Source organism: Lepisosteus oculatus, chromosome 4, assembly GCF_040954835.1.
Source record: "Lepisosteus oculatus isolate fLepOcu1 chromosome 4, fLepOcu1.hap2, whole genome shotgun sequence".
In the NCBI taxonomy this organism is placed as follows: domain Eukaryota; kingdom Metazoa; phylum Chordata; class Actinopteri; order Semionotiformes; family Lepisosteidae; genus Lepisosteus; species Lepisosteus oculatus.
The window spans coordinates 5070265-5087431 of NC_090699.1; the positions used below are offsets into that span (position 1 = coordinate 5070265).

Below are 17167 nucleotides of genomic sequence, written 5' to 3' on the forward strand. Positions count from 1 at the left end.
TTCACGGTTGGACTGACAGGAATCAGTGAGGATTGGGGTGCACATGGAAAATCGGGGTTCACTGTTGGACTGACAGGAATCAGTGAGGATTGGGGTACACATGGAGAAGAGGGGTTCACTGCTGGACTGACAGGAATCAGTGAGGATTGGGGTGCTCATGGAGAATGGTGTAAATGATGAAGAGTGTAGAGTCGTGTTTAAGTTGTACAATCTTCATTTGACCTCATTTATAATCTTTTGGGACCAAGAATTTTAAGGAAGAGTAAGCAGTCTCATTAAAGTCTGAATATGTGCCAATACATTCAGCTTTAGTCCACACATTTCAAATCCAAAGCGGTTTCATGTCCTTGTGATCTACAAGGTCTGTCACACATCTCTTCAGAGACACACAGACACACACTCACAACGAGACACACTCAGACTGTGTAGTTGTTTCTACCCGAGTACATTGATCCTCATCAAGACCACTAAAGATCTTAGGATATCCTGCAGCCAAGAAGTGAAGATAGTCTGCATCTATCCGTTAACTGTTGACTGTACAATACTTTTAGGGTGCTGTTTGTGTATAATATTATACAGTTATGGACAACGCTTTATAGAAAACCATTTCTGCCATAGAAGAATCCATTCTGGGCACAGATGAACTGGATCTCTTTAGTCTTGAATAGAGTAGAGTATGAAAACTTGATCTCTTTAATTTTTAACAGGCTAGATTAAGAAGGAACCTGAAATGTTCACATTCCCCAAAGCCTTTGACAAAGGCAAACCAGCGGACTTCTTCAGAATGACCAGTGATATGCAGGCCAGAGGACACGAGAAGACACTGCAGTGCAGAACAGGCCTCCCAGGAGCAAGTTTCCTTTGAGCACCAACTGGATCTGTAATTTTGCAGTTCTCAGTGTGTATTAATGGATTGGTGGTAGGAATTGATTTCATTATCTCATCCAGCTGTTTCTTGAAAAAGCCCGGGTACCTGAGTGCAATTAAAAGTCATCAGCTCATTCTGCCCTACTGTCTCCAGCACTCAGACGTCTTGTCAGCTGACTTGATCTTCTCTTGGCATCTGATTCTGATTTCTATCCTTATTCCCCGTGACCTCAGTGCTGCGTTTGACACTGCTCGCCTCAGTGTTTTTCGACACCCTTCTGAGATAATGTATGGAGTTCCTGACACTGCCCTTCGATGGTTCCACTTTAACCTTGCTGATTGACGACTTGTTATCTCTCTTGGGGTTTCAGGGCTGAATTTGGGTTTGTTTGCTTAGTCTGGGTTTCCTCAGGGCTCGATACTGGGTCCCCTACCCTTCAGCATTAATTTCTTCCCACGTGGTGGGCTATTATTATCTACCATGCGAAAGGAGACCCAAGTGAGTGTAAAAACTATAAAAACTATAGAGGAATAAAACTTCTGGAACATGGATTGAAAATCCTGGAAAAAATTCTGGACAAGAGACTCAGGAAGATAGTCAGGATCCACAACTCACAATTTGGATTCTCAGCGGGGAAAAGCACAACAGATGCCATTTTTGTGATGAGACAGTTACAGGAGAAGACACTAGAGAAAGGGAAAAAGCTGTATGTGGCCTTTCTGGACTTGGAGAAGGCATATGACCGTGTGCCCAGAGAGGTGGTGTATTGGTGCTTGAGGAAGAAAGGAGTACCAGAAAGCATGGTGAAGTTAGTTCAAGCAACCTATAGAGATGCAACTACGAAGATGATAACACAACGGGGAGAGACAAAAGAGTTTGAAATAACAGTTGGAGTACACCAAGGATCAGCACTAAGTCCTTTCCTTTTCATAAACATTATTGACACACTGACAGAGGAGGTAAGAACAGAAGTGCCTTGGGAACTCATCTTTGCTGATGATGTGGCACTGATGGCAGATTCAGAAGTAGAACTACAGGAGAATGTGTTCAAATGGCAGAGGAGTCTGGAAAAGGGTGGACTGAAAATGAATGCAGAAAAATCTGAAATAATGGTAATGGAGAGAAGAGGAGATACTATGACCAATGTTGAGGAGACAAATGGAGGAAAACTGAAACAAGTTGATGGCTTTAAATACCTTGGATCAAAACTAGTAAAGGGAGGAGAAACACTGGAGGCAGTAAAACAAAGAGTGAAAGCTGGATGGAACAAGTGGAGAGAAATAACTGGAATAATCTGTGACAGGAAAATTCCTAGAAAGTTAAAGTGCAAAATGTACAAGACTGTGATTAGACCTGTACTACTATATGGAGCTAAAGCTTGGCAGTTGGAAAGAGGGAAGAGAACTTGATGAGAAGAACTGAAATGAGGATGTTGAGATGGATTCTGCAGATTTCAATGAAGGACAAGATCAGAAATGAAGAAATCCGTAGACGATGTAGGGTGGTGGATGTGGTTGAGAAGATGCGAGAGGCGAGGTTACGGTGGTATGGACATATCATGAGGAGGGACGTTGAGGAAGTAACAAAGAGGGTAATGGAATTTGAGGTGGAAGGTAACAGGGGAAGAGGCAGGCCTAGAAAGAGATGGATGGATTGTGTGAGAAAAGATATGGAGGTATGTGAAGTGAGTGAGGAAGATGTGCTCGACAGAGACAAGTGGAAAAGAGCAACCAAAGCAGCTGACCCCAGGGCAGTCTGGGACTAAGGCTGTGAAAAAGAAGAAGAAGAAGAAGAAGAAGAAGAAGAAGAAGAGGTAGTGGTGGGCTATTAAGATCACATAAACTGAATTCTGATTTCAATGCTGATATGACTTAAATCAATATTCACACTAAACCTGACACTGATGTGGCTGTCTCTGCACTCTGTAATTACATCGCTGACATTAAAACCCTGGCTGACTCAAAATGTCCTTCATCTAAACTGCGACCACACTGTGGTCATGCTTCTCAGCTCAGCATGCTTCTGCCATCAGCTTCGTAAAGCTGGTGCAGTGATCTTATCTGCGGATGGCTCTGTACTTGATTTTCAAACTCAATTAAAGAACTTGGGCATGATATGTGATCCAGGCCTGACGATTGGCCCACGTTTGGAAAAGATTGCAGACACATCTCAGAAAGAATCGCTAGGCTACGTCCTATGTTGTCCTATGTTGTCTCCGCCTGTTGATTACTGCCACACCCTGCTCACTGAGTATCTATATCCACACCGAACAAACACTGTGGAAGACAAAACCCTGCTTTCCTTGAAGACACAGCTGGATGAGCCCTCTAGTGAGAAAAGGAGGCTCTTTTTTACACCAACACGCTCAGCCCTGTTGTCGATTTAGCACCTGCCCGGGCTGTTTGTGCCTCGGCTGACTGGACGTGCCCACTGTTCTGCAGATCAACACTGAATTACAACAGATTCACAGAAGTGCTAATTTACAGGGAACTGTGAGCTCAGCCTACTTCCTCGTGGTCTTGCGGTTGTGTTGAGAGTTACTCATTATCACTCTCGCAACGATAACGTGTCTCTTTCGCGATCAGATCTGATAAGCCGCTCGCTCTGATGAAGAGCAGACTGATGATCTGATTATCTGAGCAGCACTGCAGTGTGGTCTGAGCACACAGCTCTGTGGCACTCAAAGTGTTCCTGAAAGATCCAACATCTGCAGCTCATCTGTCTGCAATCACTCAAACAGTCCAGGTCAGGACTCTCCAGTCCTGGTCCTGGAGGGGTCAGTCGGTGTGTCTGCAGCAGGGTTGTCCAGTCCTGGTCCTGGAGAGGTCAGTCAGCTGTCCAGTTTCACAGTGACCTTTAACCCCTGAGTGAAGACACTAGAGCACTGAAGGACTGGAGACCAGGGCTGGAGAACAGTTTTTGCAGCTCCTGTCTCCTCTGGGTGTCTTTTCAGCTGAGCTCTCTGATGTGCTGACTCAGACTCTTTGGTCTGTACTCTCTGGGCCCACTTGTTTTTGTGTACTTTTGTTTCCTGTGGGAGTGGTTTGTATCAAGGTATGTATATATATAAAATGCCACAAGGGTGTTTGATACAAGAGGAGGGAGAGTCGTCTTCTGTATCCTGCAAAAGTTGGGGTGGGTCAGTCTTCTGTGTCCAGCACTAGTTAGGGAGGGACTGTCCTCTGTGTCCAGCACTAGTTAGGGAGGGACTGTCCTCTGTGTCCAGCACTAGTTAGGGAGGGACTGTCCTCTGTGTCCAGCACTAGTTAGGAAGAACTGTCCTGTTTGCAGTGAGACGTTAGAAGAGTGAAGATGCTTTTCCTGCAGCTGCTGTTTGGGATCCTGATCCTGGACTCTGAAGGTAAGAGCAGAGCTATTCTACTACTGACTACTGTTCCTGCTTCTGTTAAAACGCATCACACTAATAATAAGCAAAACCACCTGGATGTTCCCAGTCTGGAATCATTCTGTCTGTAATCAGCACCACAGACCACTGTCTCCTGTGTCCAAGGGGCTCTATAGTGGTCAGTCAGGGTGTGAAGGAGGGACAGTGGTCCTGCATGACTGATCTCAAGCCTGTTCTGTATTATCCCTTCTGTCTCTCTCCAGTGTCCAGCTCTCCTCTGTCCAGGAGCTCTATAGTGGGAGGTCAGGAGGCACCGAAGGGAAAGTGGCCCTGGATTGCCTATATTGAAATTATGAGGTTTCATAATAAAACTGAAAACTGCGATGGCACCCTCATCAGTGATCACTGGGTTCTCTCTGCGGCCCACTGCTTTGACAAGTGAGTGTCCGTGTCTCACTGTTAGTGTTACCTGTCTCTCTGTCCTGACTGGCACTGTTACCTGTCTCTCTCTTCTAACTGTCGCTGTTACCTCTCTCTCTCCTGACTGTCAGTGTTACCTGTCTCTCTCTCCTGACTGCCACTGTTACCTGTCTCTCTCTGGACTGTCAGTGTTACCTCTCTCTCTCTCCTGACTGGCCCTGTTACCTGTCTCTCTCCTGACTGCAAGCGTTACCTGTCTCTCTCTCTCCTGACTGTCGCTGTTACCTCTCTCTGTCCTGACTGTCACTGCTACCTGTCTCTCTCTCCTGACTGTCGCTGTTACCTTACTCTCTCCTGACTGGCACTGTTACCTGTCAATTCAATTCAAGGTGCTTTATTAGCATGACCGATGGGTACAATCAGTGTTGCCAAAGCAAATAAAAATAATAAAATTAACATGGAACAAAACAAAAAATAAAAGTAAAATAAAATCTACAGACATATTACAGACATTTACAACAAAGACATATTTTAAAATATTAAAATATACTGTAGGCGGCTGGAGCATTATTGGGAGACAGACTCACTGTTCCTCAGGCTGTGACAGGAGATCACATACTGGGCTGCCAGATCAACTGAGTTCCCTCCTCTCTCTCCCAGTAGGATTGGGACCCGTTGTGACTCTGGCAGGTGTGGGAACTCTGAGATTAGATTTCTAAATTTCGGGAAGAATGTTTCTCTAATCCCAGAGTATCTGTCACAGTGCAGTAGGAAGTGCACCTCTGTCTCTATTTCTCCCCGCTGGCAGTGGGAGCACAGCCTGTCCTCTCTGGGCAGCCAGGTCTGCCTGTGTCGCCCAGTTTGTATGGCCAGGCTGTGGTCACTGAGCCTGTACTTCGTCAGGGTCTGTTTCTCTTTGTTATTTTTTATTTTGGTCAAATATTCAGCTAGTGTGTATTGTCTGTTTAGGGTTCTGTAGCATTCCAGTTTATGTTGTGTTTGTGTGTGTGTGTCCCAGTGTGTGAGATATTGCTGTTTGATCTGTGCTGTGATGTGGTTGAGTCTGGGTTGTGGTGCTCTAGCAGTGCTTTCGGTGTGGCTCAGGTCAGTGAGCCTCAGGACCAGCTGGCTCAGGGGGCTCTGTTTTGGGCTCAGCTCTTGGCTCAGCAGGGCTTTGTGGTGGTAGGAATTTTGGTCACTGTTTTTTAGGTGTAGCCAATACTTTAATATTCTTTTCTGTATGTTTATCAATAGTGGGTACTGGCCTAATTCGGCCCTGCACCCGTTGTTAGGAGTTTTTCTCTGCACACGGAGGATGTTTCTACAGATCTCCATGTGCAGAGTTTCTGTGGGGTGTTTGTCACATTGGGTGTAATCCTGGTCTGTGAGGGGACCCCACACTTCACTGCCGTATGGGGCAATGGGCTGGATTACACTTTCAAATATTTGGAGCCAGATTCTTGTTGGTGGGTTGATGTTGAAGAGCCTCCTTCTTATTGCGTAGAAGGCCCTGAGTGCCTTCTCCCTCAGTGCCTTCACTGCCAGGTCAAAACTCCCGGAAGAGCTGATGGTGAGACAGAGATATGTGTAGCTGGATGTGTGCTCCAATGTGTTGTTGTTCAGTGTGAATTTGCACCTGTTTCCCTGAGGTCTGGCTTTCTTCTGGAAAACCATAACTCTGGTCTTGTCCAGATTGACTGTCAGTGCCCAGGTCTGACAGTACTGCTCCAGCAGTGCCAGGTTCTGCTGTAGCCCCTGTTCTGTGGGCGACAGCAGGACCAGGTCATCTGCGTAGAGCCCGAACTTGATTTCTGTGTCAAGTAGTGTGAGACCAGGAGCTGAAGACTGCTCCAACATTCCTGCTAATTCGTTGATATAGATATTGAACAGTGTTGGGCTCAGGCTGCAGCCCTGTCTCACCCAGCGACCTTAGGTGAAGAATTTAGTCCTTTTGTTTCCAATTTTCACTGCACATTTGCTCTCTGAATACATTGATTTAATGATGTCGTACACTTTGCCCCCTATGCCACTTTGGAGTAGTTTGTAAAACAATCTCTCATGCCAAATCGAGTCAAATGCTTTTTTGAAATCGACAAAGCAGGCAAAACTTTTTCCTTTGTGTTTTTGGTGGACGTGTTTGTCTATCAGTGTGTGCAGGGTGTAAATGTGATGAGATGTGCGGTGATCTGGCAAGAAGCCAATCTGACTTTTACTCAGGACATTGTGTAAGGAAAGGAAGGCCAGTATTCGTGTATTTTGGATACTGCAGAATACCTTCCCCAGGTTACTGTTCACACAGATGCCCCGGTAGTTGTTGGGATCGAGTTTATCTCCACTCTTATAGATGGGCGTGATCAGTCCTTGGTTCCAGGCCTCGGGGAAACAACCAGCTGTCATGATGAGATTGAGGAGTTTGAGCAGGGCTTGTTGCAACTTTGGGCTGCTGCGTCTCAGCATCTCATTTATGACTCCATCATGGCCACAGGCTTTGCGTGGTCTGAGGGCCTGGAGTTTGTCCAGTAGCTCCTGCTCAGTGATTGGGGAGTCTAAGGGGTTTTGGTTGTCTTTGATAGCCAATTCCAAAATTTTGAGTTTTTCATAAATGGTGTTTTGGTCTGATTGATTTGTATTTGGGAGCTTTTCATAGAGATTTTCAAAGTATGTTTGCCAGATTGTTCCATTTTGGATGGCCAATTCTTCAGGTTTTGATTTGTTTAAGTTGTTCCACTTCTCCCAGAAACAGTTCTGGTTTAGTGACTCCTCAATTTCTGCAAGTTGTTTGTTTATGTATGTGTTTCTTTTCTTTTTCAGCGTGTGTTTGTAAAGTTTTACCATGTCACAGTACCTGAGGCGCAGATCTGTGTTGTGTGGTTGTCTGTGTTTTTCATTTGAGATTTTTCGTAGTGCATTTCTGATGTTTTTGCACTCCGTATCAAACCACTTTTCTTTTGCTTTTGTTTTTTAGTAGTTTTTTGATTTAGTTGTTTTTAGCTTAGATTTTGATGCTAGTTTGTGGAATAGGTGATTTAGTTTTTGTGTGGCCAAGTTTATGCCTAATTTGTTGGTTTGTTACGGAGTATTTAGGAATGTGTCCATCAGTGTCTGAATTTCGTCATGGCCCAGTGCAGTTTGGTATCTGTCTAGGCTGTCTGTGTCCCATCTGTATGCCTGGTTAAGGTCATACAGCTGGCTGGGCTGTGTCAGTGTGTCTCTGTGCTGGTGTGCTCTCTTCATGTAGAGTGTGATCTGGCTGTGGTCGGAGAGGGGAGTTTGTGGCCTGACAGTGAAGGCACTGATACAGGAGGGGTCCAGGTCGGTGATGGCGTAGTCCACCACACTGCTGCCCAGAGCTGAGCTGTAGGTGAACCTGCCTAGAGAGTCCCCTCTAGTCCTGCCGTTGACGATGTACAGGCCCAGCCCTTGACAGAGCTGGAGCAGCTCGCGCCCGGTGCTGTTGGCCGTGGTGTCATGGCTGCACCTGTGTGAGGTGACCGGTGTGTGGTACAGAGGGGATTGTCCGAATATGTGAGTGTTTCCCTGTGTGCTGGTGTAGTCTGCCAGTGTGCCTGTTCGTGCATTGAGGTCACCATAGAGCAGCACGTTTCCCTGGCCCTGGAAGTGACCGATCTCTGTCTGGAGACTGGGGAGAATTCCCTCACTGTAGTAGGGGGATTCTGAGGGCGGGATGTAGACAGCACACAGGAAGACCTCATTTTCTGTACAGATGGTATTTCTTTTGATTTTAAGCCAAACTCGTGACTCTTTTTTCTTTACTAATTGTATGGAGTGACTGAGCTCCGCTCTGTACCACACAACGATCCCCCCAGCGTCTCTGTGATTTGGGGTTTTTTGACAGAGGGCACCATGATCTCCTTGTAGCCTGGGGGACAGTGGGTAGCCAAGTCTCCCCGACACCATGTCTCCTGTAGGATCATGATGTCTGTCTCCTTTACATCCTTGATAAATTCAGGATCAGTGCTCTTCAGCCCAAATGCTGACGAGCCCAGACCCTGAATGTTCTACATACTTATCGTTAGAGATCTCATTGTTATCGTTTGAGTTATCTTTGCAATTTGTTATTGTTTTTCTGGAACTGTATCAAATTAGTGTCGGACATTTACATCATCAACAGAAACAAGTATTGTGCTGGGTTTGTGTCTGTCGCTGTGGGTGATGGAAGTTCAGCTCATAAGCCGGGTGCAGATGAGGTTCAGGAGCTGCCGGATTTCTCCCAGCTCCAAACCGCTCGGGACCGCTGGTCTGGCCAAGGCTGCGGCGTAGCTGTGCAGGAGGGGCTCGGTCCAGCTCTACTGTTGTGCTGGGTGGGGAGGGGTTGTGGTTCAGGTCCAGTTCAGCTGCTGGTCTGGGTGAGGGGCATGGGGTGGGGCACTGGTTCTGGTCCTGTTCGGTTGTTGGTCTGGGTTGGAGGGCTGTAGGGTGGTGCTGGTTCTGTTCTTTGTGGGTTGAGCTGGTCTGGGTTGGGGGTGTGGGTGCTGGGGCGTTCCTCTGGTAGTCCTCCTGTTTCTCTCTGGGGTGCTGTTTGGGTGTCGGCCCAGTGTGGTGTCTTTCAGAGTTTTTGTGAAGAGTCCAATGGTCTGTTTTTTTAGATGTTTATGGTCGTGTAGATGCTGTGGTCCAAGGGTGGAGTGATGGACCAGGTAGACGTTTGGAAGCAGGGCGCAGCACCGTGAGATCTCAGCGTTGATTCTCTGGATGGTGTGGTGCTGCTCGTCCTGTCTCGGCAGCAGGGTGGAGATGACAATTCGGGCGCGAGGGAACTCCTGTATGGCCCTCTCTGCCACTCTCCTGATGGACTGGGCCACCTGCTCCCTCTGGGTCCTCAGGTCATTGGTGCCGGCGTGGATGATGATGTGCTGAGGGGCTCCCAGCACCGACCTGGACAGCAGCTGCAGGGCCTTCTCTGGACACCAGAGTTTTGCTGTTTGTAATCCCGGGAAGAGCCTGTGCTCATCGATGTACCTCCCGTTGGAGTCGATGGGAAGGGCTACTTCCATGCGTCTGCCTCTGGTGTCCAGTCTGCTGGAGGGGCGCTGTGCTGCCGGGCGGGGGGCTGCGTGAGGGGATGCAGTGTGTGAGGTGGAGGTGTTGGGTGGGGCCTGGTGTGTGTGTGGGTCACCCTGAGTGTTCGGCAACGTGCATGTGCTTTTGGGCAGTGGAGTTGTGAGGGGATTTGGGGTGCCGGGGGGTGCAGTGGGTGTAGTGTTTGCTACGGTGGGGGTACTGGGTAAGTGGGAGTTGGTGGTGGGGGTTGTAGGGGTGTCAGGTTGTGTGTCAGGTTGTTCTGTCTCTCTCTCAGGACTGTTGCTTCATTGTTTGCTTTTGCAGACATGACAGACTGAGAGACTCCAAGGTGACTCTGGGCCGTTACCAGCTGTCGAAGCCCAGCAACAATGAGCAGGTCTTCTCAATGAGGAATGTCATCGTTCACGGGAACTTCGATGATAGCACGAAAGAGAACGACATCGCCGTGGTGGAGCTGGAGGGGAGAGCGTCCCTCAATGGCTACGTCAAGCCTCTCGCCCCACAAAACCTGCACACAGACTTCACCAGAAACTCCAACTGCTGGCTGGTGGGCTGGGGCAACATGGACAGCAACGGTAGGTGATCCCAGGGGCTGCTGGGTAGGTGCCTCTCTGGCCAGGGGAACATCGACAGCAATAGTAGGAGATCCCAGGGTGTGCTGGGTAGGTGTCTCTCTGGCCAGGGGAATATCGACAGCAGTAGTAGGAGATCCCAGGGGGTGCTGGGTAGGTGTACTTCTGGCCAGGGCAACTTCGACAGCAATGGTAGGTAATCCCAGGGGCTGCTGGGTATCATTTTTGTTTGGCACACAGTGTTTATTTAGTTACAGTAGGGCAGACAGAGTATCCAGATTACTTTACATATCACCTAACAATCAAAAGAACATTTCAAATTTTCAATTCTAATTGTTCAAATCTATAAACTCAGAACGATAACATTTGAAGGTGCAGACTGGCTATAGTCTCAAAAATGTCTCCTGTGTCTGCAGTTCCCCTTCCAGAGCCCAGGACTCTGCGCAACGTGAAACTCCCTGTTCTGTCGAAGGAAGAGTGTGAGGATTACTGGCCAGTTAAAGATGGAATGGTCTGCGCTGGAAGTGGAGCAGTGGGAGGCTGCTATGTGAGTCATGGGGGGGGGGCAGTAGAACATTAAAGATGTAGGATGGAGAGCTGTAGAGATGCAAGACTGTAGGACAGAGAGTTTTACACCTGTAGAGCTGTAAAATAGAGAGCTGCAGCATGAAGGATAGAGCTTTAGGACAGAAGGGCAAGGAGCTGTGAAGCTGGAGAGCTGTAGAAGGCTCTTCTACAGAAAGTAGGACAAATGGCTCTAGAGCTGTAAAGCTACAGGATGCAGAGCTCTGGAATAGAGGAGCTATGGGGCTGAACTGTAGGGCTTGGGCAGGGAAGAGCTGGATGGCTGTAGCACATGAGACCTGTAGCCCAGGGTGCGCTTTGCAGAAGAGAAAGGAAGACACAGCCCTCTTTGCCCCTGACAGCCTCTGTCCTTCTCTCCTCCTGTCTCCCTCTCCATCACTCTCTCTGCAGGGAGACTCTGGGGGTCCCCTGGTCTGTATGAACGCCAGTCACTGGGTCCAGGTGGGAGTGGTCAGCTACGGCCAGGGAGACTGCTCTCCTCCCTTGAAGCCCACTGTCTTCACCCAGGTCTCCAGCTACAGGAACTGGATAAAGAAAAAAACTGGTGTCTGAGGCTTCTGCTCTAACCTGCAGACAGCGCCCCCACCTGGCTGGGTGTGTCGTCTCATCCTCTGCTTTAACAATCTGATACTCTGCCTGCTGTGAGAGATCAGTTATCCTGCGACTCTGTCAACAGCTCAATAAAACTGCAAGCATTCAAAATCCTGGCCTGGATACTGAAGTTATTCACAGAGTAATCAGTGAGGATTGGGGTACACATAGAGAATAGGGTTCACTGTTAGACTGACAGGAATCAGTGAGGATAGGGGTACACCTGGAGAATGGGGTTCACTGTTGAACTGACAGGAATCAGTGAGGATTGGGGTGCACATGGAGAAGAAGGGTTCACTGTTGGACTGACAGGAATCAGTGAGGATTGGGGTGCACATGGAGAAGTGGGGTTCACTGTTGGACTGACAGGAATCAGTGAGGATAGGGGTACACCTGGAGAATGGGGTTCACTGTTGAACTGACAGGAATCAGTGAGGATTGGGGTGCACATGGAGAAGAAGGGTTCACTGTTGGACTGACAGGAATCAGTGAGGATTGGGGTGCTCATGGAGAAGTGGGGTTCACTGTTGGACTGACAGGAATCAGGGAGGATTGGGGTGAACATGGAGAATGGTATGAATTATTAAGAGTGTGGATAGATATTTTATTGATCCCGTGAGGGAAATTGCAATGCAACAGCAGCTTAACACAGACACAGTGTCACGAATGATACAATAATACAACAATACAATCCATACAATACAATCAGTCCAGTGAGTGAGAATTGCACTAAGAAGAGTTACTCACGGTCCAGAACATACAAAGAACTAACCAGAAATGTGAATTCTTTATTCTCTGGCACAGCTTTGGTGAGAGGAGTAATTATCCAGGCACACTTAGTTAAACAGATATTTATTACAATGACAGGACACCAACGACGCTACACATAGCATACAACACACACGTTACATTATGTACAGTATCTCAAAACAAGGCATTTCAGAGGCCAAAACCCAGGTCACCCAGAAAACCCCAGACTGCTACTAAGCACTAAACTCATAATATGCCTACAGAGGCCACACAAGAGATCAGCTGCCTCCTAACTAAATACAATCCAACCTGCAGTTAAATCTCTCTGCACCCTGGGTGCCACAAGGTTAATGGGAGCCTATATCCCTCTCCATATAAATACACCCTATGTAGCGATGCGTTGGTCAGGACCCTGTGCAGATGGTATAATCGGGAAGTGGAAACGGACATGGGGAGGAGACAACGAGGAACTGGGCAGGTAGACAAACAGAGGGGGGCTAACTGTGCTCGGGTGCTTGGGTGCTTGGGTGCTCGGGTGCTCGGGTGCTCGGGTGCTCAGGGAGGGGTGTGGCCATGGCGAACTAGTCCAACTGGAAAATCCAGAGCGAAGACCAACAATCCAGAGCCGGGAGATTCATCCAAGACCAAAACAAGACAAGGCTTAAAAAACCGGAAGGGGATCTGGTGCGGGGACAGGGAGTCAAACCGGGGTAACGAGGCAAGGCACGCCGAGCCCCGGACTCAGATGGGCAGGACGCCATGGTGAAGCCAATGCCGGGTCTCTCCTGGACCCACTGGTAAGGATAGCGGGAGCACCAGTCTTAAATAAAGAGACAGAACAGGGTTCAGGTGGGTGTACTCAACTAAAATACGAAAGAGCTGGGAGACCCTTAAGAGGAGGGATTGCGATCATGACACCCTCAGCAGGAAAGACGTATAACCGATCTTATATCTTTTATACCCTGGTTTCATTCCCTGTCCCTGCACCTGATCCCCTTCCGGTCTCATAACTCTGCTCTCCTCACTGTCCCCCAAGCCTGTCTACACTCTGTGGGTGACAGGGCCTTCTCCTGTTATACCCCCAAGCTCTGGAACTCTCTGCCCAAGGATATCTTCTCTAATCTCCTTCAAATCCAGATTAAAGAAATCCAGACTTCAGAAAAGCCTTTACTGAACTGGTTCCATTCTTCAACCCTCTGCTTATCTTAGTACCACCATCCACACTCTCCTCTGTATATTGTATTGTGTTTTATCTTGTGTATTCTTTTTATTATTTTTATTCTTTTTATTATTATTATTATTATTATTATTATTATTATTATTATTATTATTATATTGTCTGTTTCTGTCCTGCTTCTTCGCAATCAATAACCCACAATGCCCCTAGTTATGCTCAGGTAAACTTTACAGTTGTTTCTGCTCAAGGGACCCCCCCCCGACCTCAACAAACATCCTCTCTGCTTTGAAGTTAGAAGTGTTTAGCCTTCCAAGTGTCACAAACGTTATCTGAAATCTAACAGACACTTCTCAGTCACCTAAAGCTGTAACAGTGTTATGCACAGTTTTGGTGAATGGAAAACTAATTCTGTTCTGGGAGCAGAGCAAAGAGTTTCGTTCTTGGACTAGAGGAACTGAATCTCTTTAGTCTTGAAATAGACTACGTTAAAAGGGAACTTGAACTATTCAAATTCCCCGAAGCCTTTGAGAAAGACAAACCAGTGGACTTCTTCAGAATGACCAGCGCTATTCAGGCCAGAGGACAAGAGTCATTAAAGCCACCATCGAGAGGAACTTCTGCACCAAAGGATTGTGGGAGAGCAGAACAAGCCTCCCAGGGGCAAGTTTCCTTCAAAACTTCTTGATGTGTAATTTTTCAGTTCTCAGTAAGTATTAATTATTAAATTGTGTAAATACCTCAAGAAGCTGTTTCTTGAAAAAAGCCTGGGTACCTGAATGTCAGGTAAAGTCATCAGCTCATTCTTTCCTAGTGTCTCCAACAATCAGGCATCTTGTCGGATGCCTCGATCTTTTAATGACTTCTGATTCTCTTCCTATCCTTATTCTTACATATCCATGACATCTTACGTTCTTGTCTTGAGACAGTGTTTGGAGTTTCTGACGCTGTTCTGAAGTGGTTAAGCTTGTACCTTTCTGATCACCAACAGGTTGTCTCTTTGGGGGTTTGAGTTGTGAAGCTGGTTTTGTGAAGTCTGGGGGTTCCTCAGGGCTTGATACCTTGTCCCCTACTCTTCAGCAGTTAAACTCCAGTATGTCCAGAATTCGGCAGCCAGAATCCTGTGCAGCTCATGTGCAAGTGATCACATTACTCCTGTCCTGGAGTCCCTGCACTGGCTTCCTGTCATGTTTCATGTTGACTTCAAAATCCTCATGCTCACCGATAAGGCTCTGCATGGCTTGGCACCTCAGTACCTGTCTGAGCTACTATCGTCCTACTCCCCACTTCACAACCTTCACTCTTCTTATTCTGGTCTCCTGTCTGTCCCCCAAGATATTCTACACTCTGGGGGTGCCAGGGCCTACTCCTGTTGGGCTCCAAAGCACTTTCAAACTTAGACTTAAAACCTTCTTGTTCAGAGGAGATGTTCTGAATTATTATTATTATGACTTTCCTCCCATCTCCAGCTCACTGTCTTGTACAGAAGATGCGTGATTGATTAGAACTGGAACACAAGAGAAGTCACAAAAGAGGCCCGTTTGATAGTTCTTAGCTGATTGATCTCAGGATCTCGTCCAGCTGTATCTTGAAAGAAGCTGAGGATGGGCTTCAACCGGCATAGCTGGGCTGCTTGTTCCCCACCCCCACCACCCTTGGTGTGAAGACGTGCCTCCTGTTCTCAGGATTTTAATGTCCTTCCCTGTAGTTTCTATTTCTCTTCCCTGGCTTGTGGTTCAGTACATTTAACGGTGTCAATTTGTGAGATCCGTATGTACATGCCATCTCCCTGACCTTCTGTTTCTAGGAATCAGCTCAGCTGCTTGATCCCAGGATGGTTTAATGAAAAAAAAAGGCTACAGGTTTTAACAACATGGCCGGCCAGTGCTGTTCCCTCTCCTAGCAGTGCAGCTGCTGACCTCCCAGCCCCGAGCGTGACACCGGTCTCTGATGACGCTGTGGTCTCAGCGTTGTGCTGACGTTGTGCAGGAGGGAGAGCTCTGTGGGTCGGGTCTCTGCAGCAGAGATGGTACGCAGATATCCGGGTCGCGTGGTTTCTGAGTGGGCTGGCCGAGACACACAGAGACATCCAGAGACAAACAGAGACACATGCAATCCTTCTGCAGCTGAAGCGAAACACTGGGCCTTCGGGTTTGCAGGAACACAAGACGATTCCAAACGAGAGGAGGCCTTTAGGCCCTCTGAGCCCACACAGTAGTTAGCAGCTACGTGATCTGAGAGTCTCACCCGGCTGTGTCTCCACGGAATCCAGGGTATCAGCTCGTGCCATGCTCCCACCACCCTTTGTGTAAACAAGTGCCTCCTGTCCTGATTGCAGGATCTCATCCATCGAAAGGAATCTTGTTCATCAACTAGAACTTGTTCATCTCAGGATCTCATCCAGCTGCGTCCGGGGCAGGGGTTCTTTACACAAAGGGTGATGAGAGGATGGCTCGGGCTGCCCAGACATGTTGTTAAAGCTGATTCAGGAAATGGCTGGATAAGATCCTGGAATATGATGGTAATATCGAAAGTTGAACACTGTCCTCCTATCTGTGACCTGTCTTAGAGTTGTGACCTAGTAATCTCAGGACCTCATCCACCTGTGCCTGGGGGGCAGGGGGGTTTACACAGAGGGTGGTGGAGTGTAAAACAAGCTGCCAAGCCATTTTGTTGAAGCCCATACCTTTCTTTCAGGAACTTGATTCATGAGATCTTGGAGATGAGCATGACAGTAATTCTACATGGGTTACAATATACAAATTATATACAACATAATTCTATACGGGCTGATGCGAGACCACTCTGCTCAGACAGATGCTGCAGATCAACACTGGATAACAAGGTGCTGTGAACTCAGCCTACTTTCCTCGTGGTCTTGCAGTTGTGTTCTGTTCTGAGTCACTTCTTATCATTCTGTACCATTCTCGCATTGATGACGTGTCTCTTTCGCGATCAGATCTGATATGCCGCGCTGATGAAGAGCAGACTGATGATCTGATTATCTGAGCAGCACTGCAGTGTGGTCTGAGCACACAGCTCTGTGGCACTCAAAGTGTTCCTGAAAGATCCAACATCTGCAGCTCATCTGTCTGCAATCACTCAAACGGTCCAGGTCAGGGCTGTCCAGTCCTGGTCCTGGAGGGGTCAGTGTGTCTGCAGCAGGGCTGTCCAGTCCTGGTCCTGGAGGGGTCAGTGTGTCTGCAGCAGGGCTGTCCAGTCCTGGTCCTGGAGGGGTCAGTTAGTGTGTCTGCAGCAGGGCTGTTCAGTCCTGGTCCTGGAGGGGTCAGTCAAGTGTGTCTGCAGCAGGGCTGTCCAGTCCTGGTCCTCAAGAGGCTCAGTTAGTGTGTCTGCAGCAGGACTGTCCAATCCTGGTCCTGGAGGGGTCAGTCAGTGTGTCTGCAGCAGTGCTGTCCAGATGCCGGTCATTGTGTCTGAAGTGGGGCTGGTCCTGGAGGGGTCGGTCTGTGTGTCTGCAGGTCAATTCAAAGCTGAAAGACACAAAAAGCTGTCAGAAGCAGGAAAATGTTTGAATTGGTCCTGATAAGCCTAAAAAATAAAAATGAACTTTCATGAGTCCAGATTCATAGTGACCTTTAATCCCTGAGTGAAGACACTAGAGCACTAAAGGACTGGAGACCAGGGCTGGAGAACAGTTTTTGCAGCTCCTGTCTCCTCTGGGTGTCTTTTCAGCTGAGCTCTCTGAGGTGCTGACTCAGACTCTTTGGTCTGTACTCTCTGGGCCCACTTGTTTTTGTGTACTTTTGTTTCCTGTGGGAGTGGTTTGTATCAAGGTATGTATATATATAAAATGCCAC

At 47.8% G+C, this 17167-nt stretch overlaps 1 protein-coding gene across 1 annotated transcript; it reads left to right on the forward strand.

The window, feature by feature from the left end:
- The first annotated feature begins 3951 nt into the window (after nucleotides 1-3951).
- Nucleotides 3952-11536, forward strand: LOC138238102 (tryptase-like). Its single transcript, XM_069187984.1, has 5 exons — nucleotides 3952-4229; nucleotides 4478-4652; nucleotides 9981-10252; nucleotides 10666-10796; nucleotides 11225-11536. Exons 1-5 carry the CDS (start codon nucleotides 4181-4183, stop codon nucleotides 11384-11386), a joined length of 789 nt encoding a protein of 262 aa, XP_069044085.1. The 5' UTR covers nucleotides 3952-4180; the 3' UTR covers nucleotides 11387-11536.
- The last annotated feature ends 5631 nt before the right edge of the window (nucleotides 11537-17167 follow it).

Excerpts from the sequence above, each read along its gene's own strand:
- LOC138238102 (XM_069187984.1), top strand. The coding sequence starts at position 4,181 with ATGCTTTTCCTGCAGCTGCTGTTTGGGATCCTGATCCTGGACTCTGAA. Across the intron at positions 4,653-9,980 it reads GCGGCCCACTGCTTTGACAA|ACATGACAGACTGAGAGACT; the intron begins GTGAGTGTCCGT and ends TTGCTTTTGCAG. Across the intron at positions 10,797-11,224 it reads GAGCAGTGGGAGGCTGCTAT|GGAGACTCTGGGGGTCCCCT; the intron begins GTGAGTCATGGG and ends CTCTCTCTGCAG.